This window comes from Hippichthys cyanospilos, chromosome 20 (genome assembly GCF_059441005.1).
Source record: "Hippichthys cyanospilos isolate Australia breed blue-spotted pipefish chromosome 20, RoL_Hcya_1.0, whole genome shotgun sequence".
Classification (NCBI taxonomy): Eukaryota; Metazoa; Chordata; class Actinopteri; order Syngnathiformes; family Syngnathidae; genus Hippichthys; species Hippichthys cyanospilos.
This window is the reverse complement of record NC_142388.1, coordinates 128,313-150,268: the sequence shown is the minus strand read 5'-3', so window position 1 is coordinate 150,268 and position 21,956 is coordinate 128,313. Positions and strand designations below refer to the sequence as shown.

Below are 21,956 nucleotides of genomic sequence, written 5' to 3'. Positions count from 1 at the left end.
CGGCTCCTCCTCGGACAGATGACCTCCCCGGCCCCTTCCGCGGCGCGCTCCAAAACACCACGGGAATCTCCGAGCGACTCTCACTCTTTTTATTTGCTTTGAGGACAAGGCGCGGGACGGCGAGCGGCCCGCGACGAGGGGGCCGGTGCCACGTGGCCAAACGGGGGCTTACCCGCACCGGCCGCTACGAGTTTGAGCGGAGAAAGGCCTCGCAGCATCGCCGACATTGCTCGTACACCTTTTCGAAGTCTTCGTCGCTTCCCTGCGGCAAAGGCAAACACGAGAGGGAAGGGGTGAGGCTCGGGGGCGGCAAACGTTCGTCCGCTTCGGAATCGAAGCTTCCCCGGGGAAGGGGGGTCTCGGGACGCGAATCCCGCAGCGGGGGCCGTCCGGGGCCGGCGCGCCCTCGCAAAAACGAGAGGGGCCGAGGGATTTTCCGGAAGCGCGGGCCCGGTCGCGTCCGCCTCCCGCCAGGGACCCCGAGAGCCCTCGGCCAAGCCGACCGACGGCCCCGCGTCGGGCGCCCGGAGACAAAGCGTCCGTTTCGACCGAGGGGGATTTTCCGGAAGCGCGGGCCCGGGCGCGTCCGCCTCCCCGACGTGCCGCGAAAAAGGCCTACTTACATAATAGGGATCTTTGATGATCAGCTGCTCGCGCGGGTCATATGCGCCCAGCAGTTGGATTTGCGCCCGGCGATTCTTCACCGCTTCCGCTTTGCATTTCAAGTCTCTGCAAGCACCGGAGCGAGATTCGTCACTTCGGTTTGTTGTTCTATCAAATTTGGCGTACGTTAGCACGCGCCCGGACAAAGGAAAGCCCGAAAAGTGGCCTCAACTTTTCCCCTTCTGTTCAGATTAACGTTTGCTGTGAAAAATATGTGGGAAAGGAAGGGGGGGTGCCCAAGGAGCACAGACGCGGCATCCAAAGAACTCGCTAAGCTCCTTACGGATCGGATCCGCCGCGGGCATGTGATCTCAAAAATGATCCCGAATCGTTCAAAGTAGGAGCAAAAATGAGCCCTGGCCCTGACCTTTCCCAAGAGATTAAGGAAGGGTATTGCTCGTTAAAAGGAGCCATTCACCTCCGCGTTATTTTTGCTGGGAACGGATCGTGGCCGACAGACCCCCCCCCCCCTTCGCTTCCCGTCTCATCTCAGGACATTTTCCGGGAACCGCGATCCAAAGTCGCGGCTTGAAAAACAAAAGCGCGTCGACGTACCTCAGATTGTTCTCGTCCATGCAGAGAATGAAGTCAAAGTCGACAAAGTCGTCCCCGGTCACCTGCGGGCGGGAGAAAGAAAAAGTCAGCCTCCGCGCGACGCAAAACTGCCACTTTATCTCACGACGAGCATCGCCCCTCGCCGACCGGAAGAAAGTACGGCGCAAAAGAGTCGCGCTCCTCCGTTTGAAAGGGAACTTGGCTTCCCGTGACGCCAACTCGGGCGAGGACGCTTCCATCGCGAGGACGCGCGCGGAGACGCGAAAGCGGAGGACGGCTTAGGGCGAGGGCGAAGACGCCGCCGACGCGCTACTTGGCGGGGGACCTAGCCCTAGCCCTAACCCTTGGCGGGGACTCCAAAGTTGTTATCTGGGGCCGCACTCTGAAGCGCGGGGAGAGGGGCCCGCTTCCTACTTTTGCTTTTGCTCGACTCGTTTAAACTTACTTCAAATAGTCCGAATCCTCCGACTCCCCTTCCCAGAAGGGAGTCAAAGGAGGACGCGCTCCTCTCGACGTTCATGGCCCAAAAAGCCTGGCCCGTTCGGTAAGACGCTTGATTGGGCAGCAAGAGAAGCAAGCGGCTCTGGCGCCATCTGGCGGACGGGTGGTGAACTATATTTGACGCCTTTTTTTTTTTTTTTACCCAAAAACGTCAAATTGCAGGCGGACTTGAGAGTCGAACGCAAGGTGAGAAATAAATGACTCTACTACTGCGTATTCGGCGAGGCGCGGAGCTTTTCGGCCAGGAGAAGTGCAGGAAAGCCGTCGCGAGAGAACCGGCCGACCGGGACGTTTGCATACGCTTCGCCTCCGCTCGCTTTCATTTGTTTGGGGGGGGGCAAAAACAGCAAACGGCCGGGCCGGAGACGGAGGGAGGCGCGTTCTTCATCTTGTCAAGGCGCCGGCGCGCGAGAGGAGGAAGGCGAGACCGGCGGCCTGCGGGCGGGCGGGGCCGGTACCTGTCGGGCCACGTGATCCATGGGCACCCGGTGCCTCTGCGCGCAGGCCAGGCCGCGATGGTCCGGCGGGCTGCCAATCTCGTAGGCGGACGTGGCGGCGCTGTCTATCCTCCACTGGGCACGGCAGAGAGCACGTAGCGCGCGGCAAAGCCTTTCAAAGCTAAGTCCGACCGCGCTATAAGAACGGCGGCGCTCCAAACGGCGCCGTCGCGTATCGTGGAACGGCGCGACGAAATTCCAGATATGCGGCACCGGCTATATATACCTGGTCCAGCACACCGGCCTCCGCGGCCATCTTCCTGAAGACGGCCTCGGCCATGGGGGACCTGCAGATGTTCCCTGAAAAAGAAAACCACCTTACAGGCCCGGAGAGAGACAGCGGCGTCGCGATTCCCCGCGCTCTCGAGCGGCCCGCTCAGTACTAAATTTGCTCCCGAAACCCGAGACGGCGCAGGTCATTCTTTCCCACGTATTTGCGTCTGCACCGACAGTAAACTGGGCACAATTCGCAAGTCGGCTTTTTCACCGCGCCCCGTAAATGGCCAGGTATGGCGTCAGTAGCTCGTATTGATTGATTGATTTTTTGGAAAGGAGGGGCAGAGGGGAGGTTTTCCAACGTCCCATCAAACGAGTTCAATTCGTGCGTCGGCCGGAGGTTGAGCTTCACTGTGTTTGTCGACAGACGGCGCCCGATCGGTGAAGGGTTAACACCCGCGGTGCCATCGGCGTCGCCGCCGCACTTTCGAGTACGCTTGTTCGATTTTCCTCATTTGTTTGCTAGAACAAAAAACACCGTCCAAAAAAAACGCCCCCCCCCCAAAATAAAAACTCCGCCCGGTTTCGACGTCCCTGACTCGAGAGTATTTTAAGTTCACTCCTTCCGAGTGCTTTATTCCGTCGACGACATCGACGGCAAAAATGCGCAAGCGGGAAGCGTCGGGATGTTTGTAAAAACGCTGATCAACTCGGGTATCTCCCACCTGTTTATCGGCCGAATTGAGGTGGAGCGCGGCTTACCCAGACAGACGAAGAGGACGGACTTGCTGCTAGGGGCCGCCATTTTGCCAAAGGCTTCGAGGGTCCTTGAATGACGTCATCGTGCGGCAGCGCGGACAACCCTGTGCCTGAAAAAAAAGAAAAAAAACAAAAAAGTCAAGGCGGCGCGACGACGCCGAGATTAATGACGATATTAATTAAAAATGAATTTGGTTTACGCTAATATTCTGAAAAACATGCTTGTTGATTTGTTATGTAGGCTCAAAAATCAGGAGAGTGAGAGCTCCCAGGCATAAAACAATAAGAACGAAAAAACACTTTGGCCATTTGTCACTTATAGAAAAACGGCAAATGAACGCGGTATGTATACCAACATGCACTTTCGTTTTTTTTTTGCTTACGCTAATATTCTGAAAAACATGCTTGTTGATTTGTTATGTAGGCTCAAAAATCAGGAGCGTGAGAGCTCCCAGGCATAAAACAATAAGAAAGAAAAAAAACTTTGGCCTTTTGTCACTTATGAAAAACGGCAAATGAACGCGGCTTGTATACCAACACGCACTTTCGTACGTACAGTTTCATGCATACGTGCAAATGTACATACGCGGTTTTATCGTCTATTTATTTTAGCTCAAAGGATAACTCGGGGCGGCGCGGCGACGCAGGAAATAGCATGTCCGCCTCACAGTTAAAGGGAGCCAAGTTCAAATTCCTGCGTGGGGTTTGCATGTACTCCCCGAGCCTGCGTGGGCGCGCCCCCCCCCCCCCCCCCCCCCACACACACACACACACACACACACACTCCAAAAACATGCGTGGCAGGTGATTGGACATACTAAATTGCCCTTAGGCGTGATCTGGCGCGCGAATGGTCCCTGCGTTCCTTGAGATCGGCCGGCATCCGGTTCATGGCGTTCCCCGCCTACAGCCCGATGCCAGCCGAGACAGGCACCAGAAGAAGACGGACGCAGAAAACGGATGACTCCAATAGGAAAGATGCGTGAAAGGGGAAGAGGAAAACAGGAGCGCGCGGGGTGAAAGCAGTCGCGCGGCGTCGGCGCTACGCCATCAAACAAACAAGCGCGCCGTCCGTCTGTTTGCTTTTCGCTAATAACTTACTTTCCCTTGTGGCTTTTCGGCCCGTTTATTCATGCGCATACGAGTCGGGGGACAATTGGCTCTCGGGACCAATTAGAAGGACGCGACAAACGGTCTTGACACAACCGGAAGGCGATGCGTCACAAGTCTGGTCGGGAGGAATTCATTGTTGGTGCGATTCTTATTTCAGACCCATATGTGGTCCGATGAGTCACCCCCCTTGTTGAAAAGGCACCGTTTCCCTCGAGGGTTTCGAAAAGCGACGCCGCGTGAAAAAACGACGGCTTTTCAACGGAACGGCCTTCGCGGCGACAAACGCTTCGAGCGACGGAACCCGCTTTTGCTTTTGCTTTTGCGCCGTCCCTCTTTATTCTGGGCTGCGCGACCGACACGGGGCGTCGACGCGGCCGCTCTCGAGCGTTTGGCGTGACTTCTTGCCGCTACGCCGGCAGGCGTCGACTGGTTTCCGGCGGCGGCGTCTCCTCTGGTCCGAAGCGGCTCATCGAATAAAATGGCAAACGCCCCGCAGTCAAAAAGGACTCAATCTAACCAAGTTGCCCCCAAAGCCGCTAATCCGCATCCGTGCACATCGTGCGGCGGCGCCATTTTTGACCCCGGCTTGCTGTAAAACCAGCAAAATGGGTTTTCCGGCGTTTCTTCTCGAGAACGCCGCCAGATACGATATCGCGCGCGAAACGGCTGCAGCCGTAGGCCCGCGGCGAGAAAAAAAAAGGGCGCGGCGGTCTCCGCCAAAACAAACTGCTTTTGCGCGCTACTGCAGGAGGAGCTCATTAGCGTCCGTCCGCACGCATAATGAAGAGCGGGCAAAAGATGCCGGAGGAAATGGGATGTCTTCATTTGCCGGGAGGGGCCTTTAATTGAGGCCGCCGCCGCTGGCGCGCGCGCCTAATTGCGGCGAATGACTCGGAGAAAAGCAAATCGTTTACGTGACGTCAAGCGGAGGACGGCGGTCGTCAACGCAACGCGGCAAACGCAAAGTCCCGCGCGCGTAGAACAAGCGGTCAAGCGAGAAGGGGGTCGGCGCGGACTCGATCCACATCCACCTCGTCCCCTTTCGCGGTCCGCCTCCCGCGCCTTCGTCAGCTCCAGTCGCGAGTGCGAACTCCGGCGCGCGCCGAGACCGAGCCGTACGCGGGGAGACCGGCCTCGCGACACGTCCGCCGCTTTCGCACCTTTAATATCCACAGGTATACATTCCCGCTTCTTCTCATATCCACAAGTATGGCCGCCGCTCGGACAAAAGCGCAGGTGAAACGGAGGTCCGCGTCCGTCGCCCTCTAGCGACAGGCCGGCGGAAGACGCCCGCGTCCGCATCCTCGGGCGTTGGAGCGACGCGTCGGGTTTCGGGGCGAGAGCGGAAAATGAGCGGCGGCGATCCGGACGATCTACGGCAACGTCCGGGCTCCCGGGTCCAATCCGTTTTTGGCTTCCGTGCGCCAAGCTAAGAGAATCAGTCCCTTTTGCCGGCGAGGCGGGCCCTCCGCTCCAGCTGCAGGGTCTTCAGCCGGGCCACGGCGGAGAAGGTCCGGCGCAGCCACAGCGTCTGCGCGATCACACGGGCGTTACGTGGGCGCGGCCGCCGGGGCCGGGCGGCGCTCCGACGCTCACCACGATGAGGAGCGCGTTGAAGAGCAGCGGCGCGGAGAAGACCAGGGAGACGAACATGCCCCGGGAGTCAAAGTACTGGAACCGGGAGAAGGACCTGCGAGGGGAGGCGACCTCAGGCTGGCTGGCATTCGGCAACCCGGGAGATCGTCCAAAAGCGTCGGCGCCTTACCTCCAGTTCCTCGCCGCCAGCTCGTTCAGATATTCGGCGTTGTACACCAGGGCGACTGCGGGAAACGGCGGCTTATCGGTAAAGCGGGCCCCCTTCCGTCCGAGGCCTTTCCGTAAGCCGTCGAGCGAGCCGTTTGCGAGAAAAGCGCAACGTTCGCATCCGAGCGCGTCGCCGGTCTACAGATGAGAAGCGAGGTTCGGCGGACCTCGCGTCGCTCAAGAACGGGACTTCAAAACCTCCGTCGCGCCTTCCCCGGCTCGGAGCCGACGGGGGCGAGCTCGCCACTTTGCCGGTCGCATGAAAACGCTTTGCCGACCATTTACTCCAGGCATGTCCAAAGCCAGTCCTCGAGGGCCGCCTATCCGGCATGTTTCGGAGGTTTCTGTCCTCCTAACACACCTGATTCAAATGATCAGCTCATCAGCAAGCTCAGCGGAAGCCCGACAACAAACCTGATCATTTGAATCAGCTGCATTGGATGACGGGAACATCAAAAACATGCAGGATAGGCGGCCCTCGAGGACCGGCTTTGGACATGCCTGATTTACTCATATTGAAAAAAAAAACTAAATGACGGACGGAGGGAGGCCACATTATAAACATCGCTCTCGACTTCGGGAGCGTACGATGAATTCCGGCCGGGCGGGCGCACCAACGTTTGCGCTCAGGGGCTTTCCAGTCAGGAGAACTTTGTCAGATTTCACCGGGTTAGGTGACAAAGCGGACAAAATATTCGGCTCCGTCCGGCGGGCGAGCTCCGTTCGTCCGTCAGTCCGACTTTTTCAAATGACTTCCGGTGACACTTGCGCAACTGACGGACGAATCGCAAACGTGCCACTCGAAAGATACAAACAACGCCGTTCGCTCACGCACCTATGAGCAGGAAGTGGCAGATCTGCGCTCGGTAATACTTGCACGTCACCACGGTCAGGCACAGACACAGCGCGTGAAAGGCCAGGGCGACGACGAGCCACGGCTCCGACCAGCTCACCTGCGGAAAACGCACACGTCGGCCGACCAACGTCGGTCGACCGACGTCGGGCCGAGAGCGCGCAACGGAGTGCGGCGCGATCTCGTCTTTGCCGCCCGCTCAGCTCATTCGGGGATCGAGCGCGACCTACCGACGTGAGCATGCTCCAAACGGCTGTCGTTCTCAACTTGCCGAAGGCGTCGATGGGCACCGAGCTGGCGTTGGCGGCCTTCGGGCTTGCCATCTTCACCAAAAAAAACAAACAAACCCTCGCGCGCGCGAAAAGATTAGCCCGCTGAGCTTGGAGCCGTCGTAGACAGACGAGATTTCCGTCGCGTCTGATTGACGTCACGGAAAAGCGCAACAAAAAGGGAACGCGAACGGAAAGAGTCGCCCTCTCGCGAATCCACATGTGCGCGTTGACGCGATTCCGGTAAAATATATCCGACTCCGGGAAAATATATATGTATATATACGCATGTTGTACCGTACCCAATACACAAGTACACTAACCTTTCAAAATCCACTGCAACGATCATTTCAGCCAGCCGAGGGCGCTGTTGCCGTCGCTTCACTGCGTCCACCTCCCACGCCGACGGCGGTGCCCGCTTGAGGGTTATGAAGATTCACTCAAGGTCGCAAACGTTGGCCAAACATTCTCGAACAGTTTTTATAGTGGCGAGCAAATTTGGCAGGGTGCGTTTGACTGATTCAAACATTCCAACTTGAAATGTTTTACTAGATCGCCCCGGCAACGTTCATTCCAAAAAAAAGAGACAAAAAGGACCATTTTCCTCCTTTCTCGAAATCAGAAAGCAAATTCCAGACGCGACTTCAAACGCCTTTCCTATTTCTCGGCGGGGACATGAGAACAATATCAAAAGCGTAAGAAGTTAAGGGGGCAGCCGGCGCCATTTCCGGCCTCCGGAAAAAGAGCGTCCGTCTCCAGTTTTCGAGCGGTCGGGAGCGGGTAGGGCACGGGGTGCGCGAAGGAGAGCAGAACATTCGCAACTTGACTGACCCAAGTCGACTTTCTTCAACGTTTGTCGGCACGCAAAACAGAGAACCCGGCAACGCATTCTTCAAACAGACTTTTTAAATGCTTTGTAAACCGGACAGAAACACAAAAACAAAACATAGGGGAAAAAAAAAAGACCAAAAACTATTGCCGCGGGAGTGCCCGCGCAGGTGCTTTCATGACGGGGCGGCGTCCGCCTGAGCCGCAGCACGGGTGCAAGTGGGCGCCCGGCTCCCCTTTCCCGCATCGGATGGCATGGCGGGACGGGACGGGACGGGGAGGAAGGGCGGCGCGGGACCAAAGAAAAGCGCACGAGACCCGTTTCCTTCCGCGTGCGCCGTCGGCGCCAGGCTTCGCCCGAGCGTGGCCCGTTCCGGCCGAAGCGAAACGTCAGCCGCGTTCTTAGGCGGCGGCGTGCTCGTCGTGGCGGCGGCCTCGGCGTCCTCGACGTCGCGCTCGCAGATGACGGTCATGGGGCTGCTGAGGATGCGGGAGCGGGCGTTGTACTTGCTGCTGGCGGCCGACGGGGGCGGGCGCCCGCGCGGCGACGGGGGGTCCCCCTCGGAGCGCGCGCGGCGCCAGCGGGGGTCGCCGGAGCGCAGCATCTCGGCGGCCGACGGGCGGAAGGCGCCGTCGGGGCGGCTGCCCTTTTTCAGGAGCAGCGCCTTGAAGCCGTCGCTGCTGGTGGACGACTTGCGCAGGTGGCGCCGGACGGAGCCCGACGGGCGCCGCGGCGACGGCCCCGCCGGGCCGCAGGGCGGCGACCGCGCCCGGGGCCTGTCCTCCTCCGCCTCAACGCGACCCAGCACCTTCCGCTTGGACCTGCCGAGAGCCGCCGCCCGCCGCTTACTAAGCTGCTGGCCGCTTACCGACCCTAACCTTACATAAGGGAAGCTTCCCGTCGCCGCCGTCGCGGACCGGCCGCCGCACGGCACGCGAGACGGCGGACAAGCGTCGGGACGGAGAGAGCGGAGCGCACCTGTGTATGGCGGCGAAGAGGTCCTCGGTGGTGCGGGTGGGCGCGGGCGCCTCGGTGACCGTGTCCCCCGCCTCCCGGGTCCCGCCCGGCGAGGGGGACGAGCCGTCCGCGTCGGACCGGAACACGTCACCTGCGGGGCGCACGCGCACACGCGGGAAGTTACATGCGCGTCGCGCCGCGGCTTGGGCCGCTCCGTCTCCTACGCTGCCTTCCAGTGATGGCGCGCGGCCCCTCCCCCTCGCCAAAAGCTCCTAACCCTAAGCGCCGAAAAGGACTGGAGCCCAATCGTGGAAAAAGGCCAAACGGGACACTTTTTCTTTTTCTCCCCTTCTTGAGATCTCCTCCTTTCCTCCCAGCGACGCGGTCACATTTTCAAAATAAAAGCCTGAAATTTGGACTCCTGCCAAATTAAAACTCCCATTTCCATGTTTTTTTTTAGCATTCAAAAGGCCACTCGAAGACATTTTAAAAGAGATGTCAACATTTGCTGAGCGATAGAGCCTACCGCAGCGCTTCTCAAAGAGTGGGCCGGCCGGGGAGGGCGCCAGGTGATGTCGGGGTTCGGGTGACCCCAGGGAAATATTGCAAAAAAGCAGCATTTTCATCAGTTTCTCGGTTATTTTGATCCGTCTTAGACTAAGCCGTAACCAGTACAAACGCTGTAAAAAATGCTTGACGGTTGCTGAAAGTCGGCGTATATGGCTTTTTTCTTTTGTTCACCAAAAAGGATACAGGTTTCAAGAGATAATCTTTGTTATCGTCGGCGCCTGGCGCGGGGGACGCGAAAAGTTTTCTCTTTCCGGAGGGGGGGGCTTGGCAAATGATAATTGAGAAGCACTGGGCCACCGCAACATCAAAGTGGTCGGCTGACTCGGCAAAAAATGAGCGTCGCCTCGTTTTTGACGGGCGGCCGAAGACATCGCGCGCCGGCCAAAGCGAGGAATGAGGCGCCGTGTGAGATTTTGAGCCTTTTTCACGAAAAACGAGCCAAAACTAACGAGGGCGCCGCCCGCCATCGGCACTTTGAAGCCATCGAGGCGAGTCGGGGGACCGACCCGAGTCGGAGTCCGCCGCATCGCTCGCGCCGTCCTCGCCCCCTTCGTCATCGCGGGCCTCCGCGTCGAAGCGGAGAGAGTTGCCGTCCTCATCCTGGACCTCCGCGGCCGGCTCGGAACTTTCTCGTCTGCGTCTCTCCTCACCTCCGTCGGGGTTTTCCCCCAGAGACGGGACCCCCCCCGGTACCGGCCGGGGACTCGGCGGCAGGACAAGAGACAATTCGGGTCTCTCGGCAGCGACGGGGGGCTTCCGTTCGACGGGGGAGCCGCCGCGGCTCGCCGGGGCTCTTCGCCGGTCTCCGAGTCCGTCGGGTTTCCCGTTGACGACGGGACCGTCGGGCGCGCGGCCTTCGCGACCGCGCTCCGCCGCCTCGAGATGCTCGGACGGAGCGCGATCCTCCGAGGAGCGGTCGGTCGGGGCGGGCCGCCCGTCCGAGTCCTCCGGGGGGTCCTTCCCCTCCGTCCGTGGGACCGAGCGCAGCCGAACGCTCTGCAAGGCGAGCGGCGTGATGAGGAGCGCGGGCGACTCGGCGGGACCGCTGGGAACTTCGGTCGCCGCCGTCACGGGGGAGACCGGAGCGGGCGGCGGCAAAGGGGGGCCGAACAAGCTTTCGGGCGAGGGTGGCGGCGGGAACTCTGGGAACGGGGAGCGATCCGGAGATGGGCTCCGCGTTCGGGGATCTGCGTTCCCGTCGCGCGGGCCGGACAGAGGGAAAGGCGGCGGGGGGCTGAGAGCGGCGGCCGCAGCCGAGGACGGAGGGGCGCGGGGCCCGGAGCCCTTGAGAGAGTCGTTGGACGAGAGGGAGGCGGAGGACGACGACGTGGAAAGCGAGGAGGGCAGAGAGGATTTCCTCTGGGGGATTACGGGTCCGTGGCGGGCGCCCGGGGGCGACGCCGAGCCCTTTCCGGAGGGGACCGGGGTTCCGGCCGTCGGGGTGTCGGACTGGCTGGAGTAGCCGCTGGAGGGCGAAGTCAGTCTGCGCACTCCTTCCGGCGAGGGACCTCGGGCTCGGGCCGCCGCGCTTCCCTCCTGAAGCCCGCCTCCCGGGCTCCGGCCGTTCCGCTCCTCCGCCGGCCGAGGTGGGCCCGACGCTTCGTCTTCCGCCGCAGTCCGCGCGCCCTGCTCCCCCCGGGTTTGAGGGTACTCGGCGTAGCAGCCCCAAGAGTCGGCGTAGTCGGAGCGCAAGCTGCTGGTGTCGCTGTGAGCGGGGGTGACGCGGCACAGAGAGTAGGCGTTGCACGCGCCGTTGGCGCTCAGCGACGCGGCCGAGCTCCCCGCGCTGGCGCTGCTTGCGCTGCGCGGACGCAGCACCCAGGGGTCGTCGCGGTCGCTGCCGGGACTGCGCGGGGGCGGGGACGGCGAGGCGCCGGGCCTCGGGCCCAGCCGCAGATTCCGCTGCAGACCGGCCGGCAGACTTTCGTCAAGCGCGCCGGCCCCGGGAGGCCTCTCGGGACCGGGCTTCCTCCGCAGGGAGTCGGTGCGGGTCGGGGGCGGCGGGGGCCTCTTGGCCTTGCGCAGAGAAACGCTGCGAGACAGGGAGCGGTCCGAGTACGAGCTCCAGCGGTCGTCCCGGCCGGGCGTCCGGCGGTACTCGTGCGCGCTGTGGCGGGCGGGCCCCCCGGAGCGCAGACCCGAGTCCAGGTGCATGGAGGTGTAGTAGCCGTCGTTGTCCTGAGAGTAGAGGGAGCCGGAGTCGGCGGCGGTTCTGGAGGAGGCCTCCGGGCTGGCGTACGGCCGCTCCACGGGAGTGGAGGAGCCGGAGCTCGGGCTCAGGCGCGTTACGCGTCCCGCCGCTTCGTACGGCCACCGCTCGTCCGTCTCGCGCGACGGCGACGAGGCGCCCGACTCTCCGCCGCCGGCCAAAGCCGGACAGGCGGAGCCGTGGGCGAAAGCGGCCGAGGAGAGGTCCGGGCCGTAGGCGCGGGAGGCCGCACCGAGGGTCCGAGCCGCCGGCCCCGCTCGGGACCGCTCGGACGGCGCGGCGTCGGGAGCGGGCGAGGGGGAATACGACGTCGGGGAGCCGCCCCGTTCGCCGGAGGGCACGCGCTTCACCTCCAGGGACCTGGGCCTGGGAGGGGCGACCGTCCCGGGGGATCTCCTCAGACGCGCGGCCGCATCGTCCGCCCAGAGCTCGCCGACGGGTCCGTTCGCCTTAACGGGGGTGCTGCTGCAGATGGGGTCGGCGCTGAGGGACACCCGGGCGCCCCGGCGGGGCAGACCGCCGAATCCCGGCGGGACGTCGGCGCCGTAGTCCGGGACGCTCCCGGCGGAGGAGCAAGCGGAAACGGCGGCCATCTGGGCGGCGATTCCCTGGCCCCGCTGAGCGCGGATCCTCCTCACGGAGGGCGGCACCACCTTGGCGTCCTCGGTCGGGCGACCCGAGGAGCTCCGGAGCGCCGAGTTGACGCTCCCCGCCCGGCCGAGCGTGGAGTAGTGCCCCGGGATGAACATGGAATGCGGTCGTAGCTCCCCGCCGCGTCCTGTCGGGAGAACCAACACAATCGACAATCGGTTTCCACCTTTGCGGCTTGTGCGAGGCACCCGCCCGCCCGCAAGCGGTCCGGTTAAAACCTGATTGACAAGCGCTGCGGTCACCTCTAGAGGCCAGTCAGGTCTGACGCTTAGACTTTCACATGGGCCCCTGTCCAAATGTAGACCCTTTTTTTTTGTTGTTTTTTAAGTAAAAAATGGGGTGGCGTCAGCATGCTTGTCCATGTTTCATGCACGCAGGCGGTGTGCCAGTTGTTTCACGAGATGTGTACAAGGAAATGTGAAAATGCGAAAGCTGTTCAACAAGCACTTTCGACTTTTGGGGAGGTTTTCAGTTCCGAGAGCCTTTCAAAGGAAATTGAGAAAGCGCGGCAAACGTGGCCGCTTTTGCTCTTTCAAGCGAGGGCGAGCGCGCGAGTCCGCAACGTTTGGTTTGCGCGCACGGGGGCGTCCCAGAGCCGAGCCTACCTGTCTCCGGGTCCGGGTGGTCGGGGAGCCCCGAGATGGTCTTTCTGCGCCTGACCTTCTCGGGCCGGCGCGCCGGCGCGTCCGAGCCGACCAGGGAGCGCCGCGCGCCGGCCTGCCGGTCGAAGACGGCGCCTGGGACGGAGCCGGGCCGAGGCGGGGACGGGCGCGCGTGCAAAGGCGGGACGAGACAAGTGGCAAACGGTTAGTAGGGGACGCGCGGGAGACGGGAGCGTCTGCGTCTTGGGGCAAAGGCGCCCGACGCTTCCCCTGTGGCGCCAGCGATGCAAATTGCGCCCGTTCTTTGGAGGGGCCGCAGGAGGAAGACGCCAGAAGATCCCGACTCCTTGGCGCTTCGTGTTAGCAAGTGCGAGAGAAAAAAACATGCGTAGCAGAGACAACAGCGAACGCGCTCCACGTACATATCTTTTTCTATTCCCGTAGTATCCGTCCAAACCCCCGAGCGTCAATTTCGGCCCGAATCGGGCCGTCGATCGAGAAACGTCCGAGGTCAAAAAAAAAAAAAAACACACACCGGGAGGCGCGATGAAGCGGAGAGTTAAATGAAACGGAGCGAAAGAAAACAAAAGGACGGCTCCCTCGCCGTCGTCCCGCGGCTCCAATTTGGCGGCGCCGCGACAGCCGCTACCCCGAGGTCGAATTGGGCCCGGGAGGGAGCGACGAAGAAGTGATTTCTTCCGCCGAGGTCTATGAGATTCTCCCTGGCGGAAGCTCGCGGCAGGCGTACCTGTAACGTCGATGGCCACGATGTCGGCGGGCACCGCCCGCGCCGTCCGCCTCATCCTCTCCTCCGGTGTGGGCAGCGCGGACGCCTCCCCCTCGTCGTCCTCCGCCGCCGACTGGCGACCGGAAGAGAAAGGTCAAGTTTTCCGTCCGCGCGTTCCGCTCGCGGCCGAGCGTACGCCGCTTCACCTCCTCGTCGCGGCGGCGGTAGCGGGGGGCGCCGTCTTGGCCGGCGGCCGGCGCCGCGTCCGAGAAGACGGGGGCTTGCGAGTAGTACTGCGAGCTGCGGAAGCCATCTTTCCTCAACTTGTCACATTCTGCGAGCGGGGCGCAAACATTTCAGCGCCGGCCGGCATGACAATTCTTCCGCGGTCCTCACGGTACGTCGAGCGCAAAAATTCCGCCTTACTACAAGGCTTTTACGGAAAAGGCAAAGGAGAATACGGGCGGTACGCCGGGGCCTTTCGACGGTTGATCCGAATCCCGGCATTTGCGAGGCTAAAGAGCTCACCCGCGTTTTCCCAAAAGGGGGTTGGTTTTGTTTTTCCCGCGCCGCCGTTTGGCTGGCGAGCGGCACCGGGGCAGGACGAATCCCGGGCGGACTCCAAAAGACCCGATTCGAACCGTGAGCTCCCGCTCAGACGCGGTCCTGTCAATCCCCCCGAAAAAGACGCTTTCGCAAAGCTGGCGTCATTGCGGTGAACGTGCGGGCGCTGAACATTTTCACTCCCAGATCGGATGGCAAAGCGCCGCTTTCACGTCAGGTTCTTTCATGCGCCAAAAGACGGGAGCGAGTCCGGGAGCGGGTGAGAGCGCGTGTCCCTCCGCGCCCTATCCCGGGGGGTGGCCATATCGCGACCAAACAGCCTTCGAATCGCCTGCGCGCGTGCGAGCCCAAACCGAGGACGGCGCGCCGCACAAACGTTCAAAAGCGAAGGAAAAATGGCCACGTGACCCCAACGGAGGACAAAGAGCGAAGCCTCGTTTAGCCGGTTTGATTCCAAATGATCCGAAAGGCGATGAGACTGATATTTGGGGGGGAGGCGGGGAGGGTGGGAAACAAAAAATATCACAAGGGTAAACGGCGCCACGCTAGCAGACGAAAGATTACGGGAGAGCAAAAAAACAAAACAAAGTCAAGTAATGGGCGGGGCTTACCTCTGAGGGCGCTCCTGAGGTTGACTTTGGCCCGGCGGTGAAGGTCCCGCACGCAAGGCGGCCTGCCGCCGGGCAGGAAGACGTTCTCCTGCCGGCGCCGCGGCGCCGCGTAGCGCGTCGCCCGCTTGCTCTCCTCGTCCAGGTTGGACACGGCTGGCGGAGCCAAAAGACGGCCGGTTGAGGAAGCGCTCCGTCGTCCGTCCGGGACCCGGAGGCCGCTTGTGCGCGGTCGGCGAGGGGGCTTTCATCGGCAACTTAGCGGGACGGCTTTCGGTTCGTTTGCCTTTTTGCGGCAAATCGTTTCCGAAATGAAAACGCCGCTAATTCCCACGCCTTCGCTGTCCTTCGAACCAAACGGAGCAACGCCGGCGCAACGCGGCTATTTGACTCTAAAAGACGGGACTCGTACGGCCAGAGCGTTAGACGCGTTTGGCCGACGGACGCCGAGCGAGCGCCGCGGCAAAAACGCAAAGAAAAAAAGGGAAGGTCCGCCGCCTTTACAGTTTGAACCGACATCGGGGCGCCCGACGAACCGCGGCGCAAAGTGCCGGGCGGCGTGCCGGCTAATCGTTAGCCAGGCCCCAAAAAGGACCCGGGGCTTGAAACCGCCCCGTGCGGGGGGTGCGTCCGCCCCATTCGCGCGAGCAACACGGACCGGCGCCGGACGGAATCGAAGCCGACAAAACCGCGCACAAAGTAGTTCAAAAGTCGAAAAGTTGGGAGAAAAACCTAGTGACGTCATGAAAACGAGAAAGGGTTGCAAGAATAGTCCCCCCGCGGCCAGATTTTTCAAGAAAGAAAATGCGCAACGTGTCAAGGCCCAAACACGCAAGGCGCACCTCCTGCCGGCGTCCTCCTTTTCAAGCCAAATGGTGTCGGGGGGGGGCAAGCGCGACAAGAGCGCAAACCGTCCCCGAAGTCGGCCCCCTCCCCCGATCGACGCGCTCGGCTCCGCCGGGACTCAAAGACGGCTCCCGGACGGACGGGACGAGACCGAGACAAGCTTGCGCAAAGACGGAGACTCCAAAGGTTTCCGCGGCAAAGGCGGAGGTCGGACCGCCGCCGAGGAAAGCGGATAACGGCCGGGGGATCTCAGCCCGGACGCCGCCGGCGCAAAAGTTCCTCAAAGGACCCCGGCGTTCGGGTCGGACGTCTGCCGGGCCGCGACGTCGCGTCGCGAAGCGAGCGACTTCGGGACGCTACCTGTGTCGCGAAGGAAGCTCGGAGTCTTTCCCGCCGGGGGTCCGAGCGGAGGTTCGGGCGTCCGCAGAGAGTCCCGCGATTGGTGGACTTTGGACAGGGAGAGCAGACGCGGGCGAGGGCGGTTCCCGGGGGGCGGGGCGCCGGCCTCGCCTGCGGGCCGCAAGGAGAGGGGCGCCCGCCTCCGTCCGGGGGGATCCTCGCGGCGGGCCCCGCGCCAGCAGCCGATTGCCGGCGCCCGAGACGGGCGGCGCGCATACGCCATCGGGCCCCGGAAGGAGCCGGCGCTCGCCCGGCGACCCCTTCCTCCCGGGGCGGCGGTCGGTCTCTCCCCCCTCCCCGACTTGGACCCCTCCTGCGGTTTCCGTCGCCGCGGGGGTCCTACGGATTCGCCGGACGAAGCGGGCTGGGACTACCAGATGGAAGCGGACGGCAAACGTTGGCCGCGAGGGCGGAAAATCCTCCCGGCTCTCAAAAAGACCACGGAAATCCCGACGTGGAACGGGCCCCAAATATGTGAAAAAGCAAGCGTTTGAATGGATTTGAAGAGAAAAAGTCGGGCGGGCGGGCGGGCGGGTGGGGCGAGCCACGCACGGGCGCCTCCACAGAGGAAGGTCCCGTTCGTCCGTCCGCTTTGGAAGGAGCTGGGTCTCTGTCCGGGACCCCGCCTCTCGTCGCGTAATCTGTAAACCCGGATTATCCAGGCGCAGATGGGCACCGTACTGCCGCTAATTAGCTCCTGCCGGCCGGCCGGCCGGCGGGGGCGGAACGCCCAAAGCTCGCCGCACACGAAATAACGGCTGCCGAAAGCAGACAGACCGGAAGGGGCGCTCGAAGAATGGCGGGCGTCCACCCGGGAGGACGGACTAAAAAGGGGGTAGCCCCTAATTTGCGACGGACCTTTGCGCGCTCGGGGGGCCCGTGGAGAAAAGCGCCTCGAGTCCAAACGGCGGGAAGGTTCGGGCCCGCCTTTTCGGTCAACGCGCGGGCGGTCGGCTTTTCGATGGCCTTTCTCCAGCCTTTTCGCCGGGGTCGAGTATCGCTAGCGAAACCCGAGTACGCGGCGGTAACGCGAGCGGGCGCCAGCACCTGGGGAAGGGCCGCGCGGCCGCTTCCGCTTTGTTGGCCTTAAACGAACGGCGAGCGGGCAAAGGTGAAGCGCCGGCCGCGGAGGACGGAGCCGCTCGGCCCCCTCCGCGACGGGGGGCAAACGGACGGGGAGGGGACGCGCCCGCGCCGCACTTACCCCTCAAGCAGAACATTCCTCCCCCGTGCGAAGAAACAAAGGACGCCCGGCTTGTCCCGCCCGCACGCCGCTCGCTCCGCTTGCCCGCCCGCGCGCACACTGACGCTTTGGCAGCGGCCGCCTGCCGGCCGCTCCGCCCTCCCTCCCTCCCGCCCGCCCCTCTTCCTGTCACACACCAGCGGGCGGCAAGACGCCAACTCCCAGAGAAAAAAGGAAGAAGAAGCTCCAGACCAAAGGGGCAAAAATGGGCTCATTTTGTTTCACCTTTCGGGAAAACGCCCCGACTTTGCCTCCTCGCTTTCCGCTCCGTACCCGGCGGGCCCAAACGGACCTTGACCTCCGCCCGCCCGCTCGCTCGCCGATCAAACTTAACGGCCTTTTCTCCCACAAAGCCGACTTTCGTGTACTTCGGCGGCCGTTTGTCCCTGGTGGGTTTTACCCGCAGCAAAAAGGGGAAGCGGACGGAGCCGGCGGCGGCGCCAACGATCAATACTCCCATTTAGGCGCAAGCGTTTCGAGAGAAAGGGGGCCATCTCGTCCGAGGCCCTTCGGAAGGGGGTCGGAGGCGGGCCCCGGCGGCGGGCCTCGGCGGCGGGCCCCGGCGGCGGGCCCCGGCGGCTCCCCGTTAATTTAGGCTTTGGAGCCCCCCCCCCCCGGCTTCCCTCTTCAAGCGGGCCGGCGCTTGTGCTCTTTGCGTCCAAAAATAAGCACGCAAAGCGGCCGCCGTTCCAAAGCGCCTCATTCCTAGCGTTTTGCCAACGGCGCCGCTCGCCAGGGTAGGGTTAATATTTAGGTCAATGCGCCGCTGCCCTAAATACTTGCGATATTGCACAGAACAACCCGCGCAGCTGGACCCGCGTCAAACACGCAAAAAGGACGGCAAATTCCCCCGGCTGGCATTCCGACACGTCGTCCGGGCCAGAAACGGGGAGGGCGCGCTCGGTCCGTGAGCCGTCGACTCCGCGGCCGAGCGCGGAATGAACGGTTGGGCCGAGCGTCGCCGCCCACAAACCGCCTTACGGTATAAACGCCGACGGCGGGCGCGACCGGGCCCCGAGCGGGACGGCCGGACCGACGGGCGGATTTCGGACCGGAGCGACGCATCTTTCGCCTCGAAGCGCCGGCCGGGGATACCGGACGGCTTGTGAGCACCGGGGGAACGGGACCGCCCGCTCTACTTTTTTAACAAGTCTGCGGGGGTCACCGAAAAGGCGCCGCGCCGGGCGTCGGGCTCCGGCGCCTTTGAGCGCGTTGGGCGGCTTTTCTTGCGTCGACCCTCGACTCCTAAAAAGTGCGAGTCGAGGTCGGGAGGACGCCCGGGTGTTTATTTTCCACGCTCGCGGCCGGGACGGAAGGCCATCTTTTTGCAGGAGATAAGGGACACGAAAAGCAAAAGAGAGGAAGAAAGGAGCGCGGCCCGGCCCGCGTCCCGCCCTCCGCTTTCGGATCGTGAATCCGCCCGCTCCGAACAGTTCTTTGCCGATTTGACGGCGACGCGAAACGGAACTCGCCTCCCGGCGCGCCGGAAAAGGCGGAACGGAATCGACGCGACCAAAGTCCGACGAGGGCTTCCCGTCCCGGCGGCAAACGCGGGGCCGGGCCGACCCGACCCGCGGGCGTGCTTTGACCTCGGCCGGCGCCGTCCGAACTTTACGCGGCGAGGGCCTCGCGCGCGGCGGGTGTCCCACAGATATGCGGCCGGAAGACAAAAGCCGCCATTAGACGCGGCGCGGCGCGGCGAGGCGAGGAAAGCGAGGAGTCTCGCGGCTCTGAGCGAATCCTCATCAGGGATTTTCTGTCTCCAGTAGTTACCCGTACCAAGCGCAGACCCTTCAAGCGCAGACCCTAACCCTAACCCGCCCGGCCCCGCAAGGGGAACGCCAACGGCAGTTTTCCGCCGCTCCGATTTGCTCGGCGATCTCCCGCCGCGCCGCGGGAAGAAAGAGGTTTTTGTGCCTCCGGGGGCCGATACGGGATCCTCTGCGAGCCGAGCCGCGTTCACCCGATACGGGAAGCTGAAGCCGGAGCCGACCCGCTGCAAAAACGCGCCGGCGCTACCACTCCCGTGTGAAGCCGCTTTAGCTTGAGGCCGGTCGGCGTCTCGGTGTTTTTAACGCCGGCTTCATGCGGGAGTGACAAAAAGCTCCGAGCGCAACGCTTTGCCTCTTATTTGCAAAATAACCAGAAGTGGCGCGAAGAAAAAACACGCGTGCGGGTTAGGGTTTCAAAGCTTTCTCACGTCACAAAATGTCACCCGACCGGTTCTCGCGGCCCGGCCCGGCGTAGTCTGTTTGCGTGCCGCTGGGTGGGGCTCGGGCACGTGGCGGAGCGCCCGCGCGCGTGCACGCTCCCTCGCTCGCCCGCCCGCCCGCCCGCCCGCCCGCCGGAGCCCCTCGGGCCCCGTTCCTGACAAAAGTGGACATGTCGCAACGCATGCAATTTCTTCCCTTTGACTCAGCGCACGCATCGGGGCGCGCCTCGCAAAGGTTGCGACGGCCGGCGCCCAACCTTTTTCCCACACTATCTCGCCCGCGGCGTACCGAGCGCAAACGCGCCCGCTTGACCCGGAGCGCGCCCGCCGCACCTAGCGACGAGCGACTCCGCCAAAGATCTCGGAGCGGCGTCACCCGGGGGGAAAGCGGCCCAAACGGCTTCTATTTTTCCCGTGGGGTTTCGGGGAGAAAATACCAGTCCCGCGCTTGGCGCGCTACGGCCGTTTTACAAGTCCCGCTTGTTCGCTACCGCGGCTAACTGCGGCTAACGCGTGGCCGTGCCTTTTGCGACGTTCGGCGATATTTTGGCGCCGGGTTAAGGCGTCGTCCAGATCCGATGGGGTCCCGCGCTCTCGGGACGACTGCGTTTTGCTCAAGCGCTCCGGAAGCGAGTGGCGCCCGCCGGCTTCGCGCGACAGCTCCGACTTTGAAAACCGGTCGCGCCGCTTCTATTGTCGCTCCTTTCTATTATCGGCCGGGGGAACGGCGAGCCACGTCGCAAAGCCGACGCTGTGACGGCTTTGCGCAAAAGAGAGGAAGGCGCGGAAAGCGGGCCCCCGCTCGACCCAAACTTCCTTCCGCGAGGGCCGCGTTTCCTGCGCTCGACAGGAAAGACGGACGATTCTCCAAGCGCGCCGAGCGGCAAAGCGGAAGCGGCTCACTTTTCCGGGAGAGCGAAAAAAAACAAAAAGAAAAATACAAGGGCCGCGGCGCACAAGCGTCGACAGATTCTTTTCGACCGTATTTTCAAAGTTGAGCCCTCGATGTAGATTGGCCCCATTTGTCCCGCGCAACCTGGCGGTCGCCAGGAGGACAGGGAAAACCAAATGGCAGCGCTCGAGCCCAACAGGCATCTGCCCGATTTGCCGGATGGCCAGTCCGGGCCTGCTAATGTCAGAGCGTGATTTGGAGTTGCTGAGTACAACTCCTTGCTTTTCAGTCTAACGCAATGTGCGACTTTGCATGTTTAGGGGGCATAAACGAGTGTCGTATGACCCGTGACGATGTTACAAAACATTTTCGGGGGGGGCGCTTCCATCGGAACGTTCCGGCCAACTTACGGATCGGGACTTTCTTGGGGTCCAGGACGCCGACGGCGGCGCGCAGCGCGCGCAGGCGTCCCTGCAGCCGTCGCGACCTCCCGGCCACGGAGGCGGCCTCCAGCTCGACGGCCGCGAAAACGTCGGCGGCCAGGCAGGAGAGGTGGCCCAGCTGCCGGATGACGTTGGCCAGCGTGCGGCACGCCACTTCGGCCGGCGACGTCCACGTCCTCGGCGCCGGCGACCTGCTGGCGAGCCGCGGCTCCACGCTCCTCAGCGGGAAAGGCATGCTGGCCTCGGCCCGGCCCGACTTCCGCTGGCCCGAGTCACCACTTCTCGTACAAGGGTTCGAACCGCCCAATGGCGCGACGCTCCCGGGATCCCGCCATGTTGAAACGTGCGCTATTCGAATTCAAATCGGGGGGCTCGGGCGGCTGCGGGTGGCACCAGGGAGCGTAACGCTTCCCAACTCGCTCGCACAACAAGCCGAAGGAAAGGGGGAGGGCAACCGGAAAAACCCGGGAGAGGCCGGCAACCACCTGTGGGACGCTGGAACCGGACTCGGGCAACCGGGAAAACCCGGGGAAGGCCGGCAACCGCCCGCGGGACGCTGGAACCGGACTCGGGCAACCGGGAAAACCCGGGGAAGGCCGACAACCGTCCGCGGGACGCTGGAACCGGACTCGGGCAGCCGGGAAAACCCGGGGAAGGCCGGCACCCCCCTGCGTGGAAGCTGGAACCGGACTCGGGCAACCGGGAAAACCCGGGGAAGGCCGACAACCGTCTGCGGGACGCTGGAACCGGACTCGGGCAGCCGGGAAAACCCGGGGAAGGCCGGCACCCCCCTGCGTGGAAGCTGGAACCGGACTCGGGCAACCGGGAAAACCCGGGGAAGGCCGACAACCGTCCGCGGGACGCTGGAACCGGACTCGGGCAACCGGGAAAACCCGGGGAAGGCCAGCAACAGCCCGCGGGGCGCTGGAACTGGATTCGGGCAACCGGGAAAACCCGGCAACCGTCTGCGGTACG

The 21,956-nt window shown here is 62.9% G+C and overlaps 3 protein-coding genes across 5 annotated transcripts; all 3 read right to left on the bottom strand.

Moving 5' to 3' along the window:
• Positions 1-75: 75 nt before the first annotated feature.
• Positions 76-5,606, bottom strand: acp1 (acid phosphatase 1). 2 transcript variants are annotated; one of them, XM_088403372.1, is made up of 7 exons: positions 5,465-5,606; positions 3,195-3,301; positions 2,443-2,516; positions 2,178-2,337; positions 1,219-1,280; positions 624-729; positions 76-262 (listed from the first exon to the last, which is right to left on the bottom strand). In XM_088403372.1, the coding sequence occupies exons 1-7, from the start codon at positions 5,604-5,606 to the stop codon at positions 185-187; spliced, it is 729 nt and encodes a 242-aa protein (XP_088259498.1). In that variant the 3' UTR covers positions 76-184. The 2 variants fall into 2 exon arrangements, with proteins under 2 accessions (XP_088259498.1, XP_088259499.1); XM_088403373.1 differs by lacking the exon at positions 5,465-5,606 and adding an exon at positions 4,010-5,106 and having other exon boundaries at positions 2,178-2,291.
• tmem18 (transmembrane protein 18) lies at positions 5,452-7,490 on the bottom strand. Its single transcript, XM_088403374.1, has 5 exons — positions 7,191-7,490; positions 6,943-7,060; positions 6,070-6,124; positions 5,901-5,994; positions 5,452-5,835 (listed from the first exon to the last, which is right to left on the bottom strand). The coding sequence occupies exons 1-5, from the start codon at positions 7,449-7,451 to the stop codon at positions 5,743-5,745; spliced, it is 621 nt and encodes a 206-aa protein (XP_088259500.1). The 5' UTR covers positions 7,452-7,490; the 3' UTR covers positions 5,452-5,742.
• A 205-nt stretch (positions 7,491-7,695) lies between these two features.
• On the bottom strand, positions 7,696-21,572 carry nhsl1b (NHS-like 1b). 2 transcript variants are annotated; one of them, XM_088403359.1, is made up of 8 exons: positions 20,949-21,572; positions 14,950-15,102; positions 13,981-14,108; positions 13,796-13,907; positions 13,051-13,182; positions 10,092-12,572; positions 9,037-9,166; positions 7,696-8,879 (listed from the first exon to the last, which is right to left on the bottom strand). In XM_088403359.1, the coding sequence occupies exons 1-8, from the start codon at positions 21,214-21,216 to the stop codon at positions 8,234-8,236; spliced, it is 4,050 nt and encodes a 1,349-aa protein (XP_088259485.1). In that variant the 5' UTR covers positions 21,217-21,572; the 3' UTR covers positions 7,696-8,233. The 2 variants fall into 2 exon arrangements, with proteins under 2 accessions (XP_088259485.1, XP_088259486.1); XM_088403360.1 differs by lacking the exon at positions 13,051-13,182.
• Positions 21,573-21,956: the final 384 nt, after the last annotated feature.

Coding starts and splice junctions, on each gene's coding strand:
- nhsl1b (XM_088403359.1), bottom strand. CDS start 21,216: ATGCCTTTCCCGCTGAGGAGCGTGGAGCCGCGGCTCGCCAGCAGGTCG. Junction 12,573..13,050: donor CCACCCGGACCCGGAGACAG/GTAGGCTCGGCT, acceptor TTCTCCCGACAG/GACGCGGCGGGGAGCTACGA. Junction 8,880..9,036: donor CTCTTCGCCGCCATACACAG/GTGCGCTCCGCT, acceptor GGCTCTCGGCAG/GTCCAAGCGGAAGGTGCTGG.
- acp1 (XM_088403372.1), bottom strand. CDS start 5,606: ATGCGGACGCGGGCGTCTTCCGCCGGCCTGTCGCTAGAGGGCGACGGA. Junction 2,517..3,194: donor CGTCCTCTTCGTCTGTCTGG/GTAAGCCGCGCT, acceptor TTTCTTTTTCAG/GGAACATCTGCAGGTCCCCC. Junction 2,338..2,442: donor AGGCCGGTGTGCTGGACCAG/GTATATATAGCC, acceptor GGTCGGACTTAG/CTTTGAAAGGCTTTGCCGCG.
- tmem18 (XM_088403374.1), bottom strand. CDS start 7,451: ATGTGGATTCGCGAGAGGGCGACTCTTTCCGTTCGCGTTCCCTTTTTG. Junction 6,125..6,942: donor CTGCCACTTCCTGCTCATAG/GTGCGTGAGCGA, acceptor CGTTTCCCGCAG/TCGCCCTGGTGTACAACGCC. Junction 5,836..5,900: donor TCAACGCGCTCCTCATCGTG/GTGAGCGTCGGA, acceptor GTGATCGCGCAG/ACGCTGTGGCTGCGCCGGAC.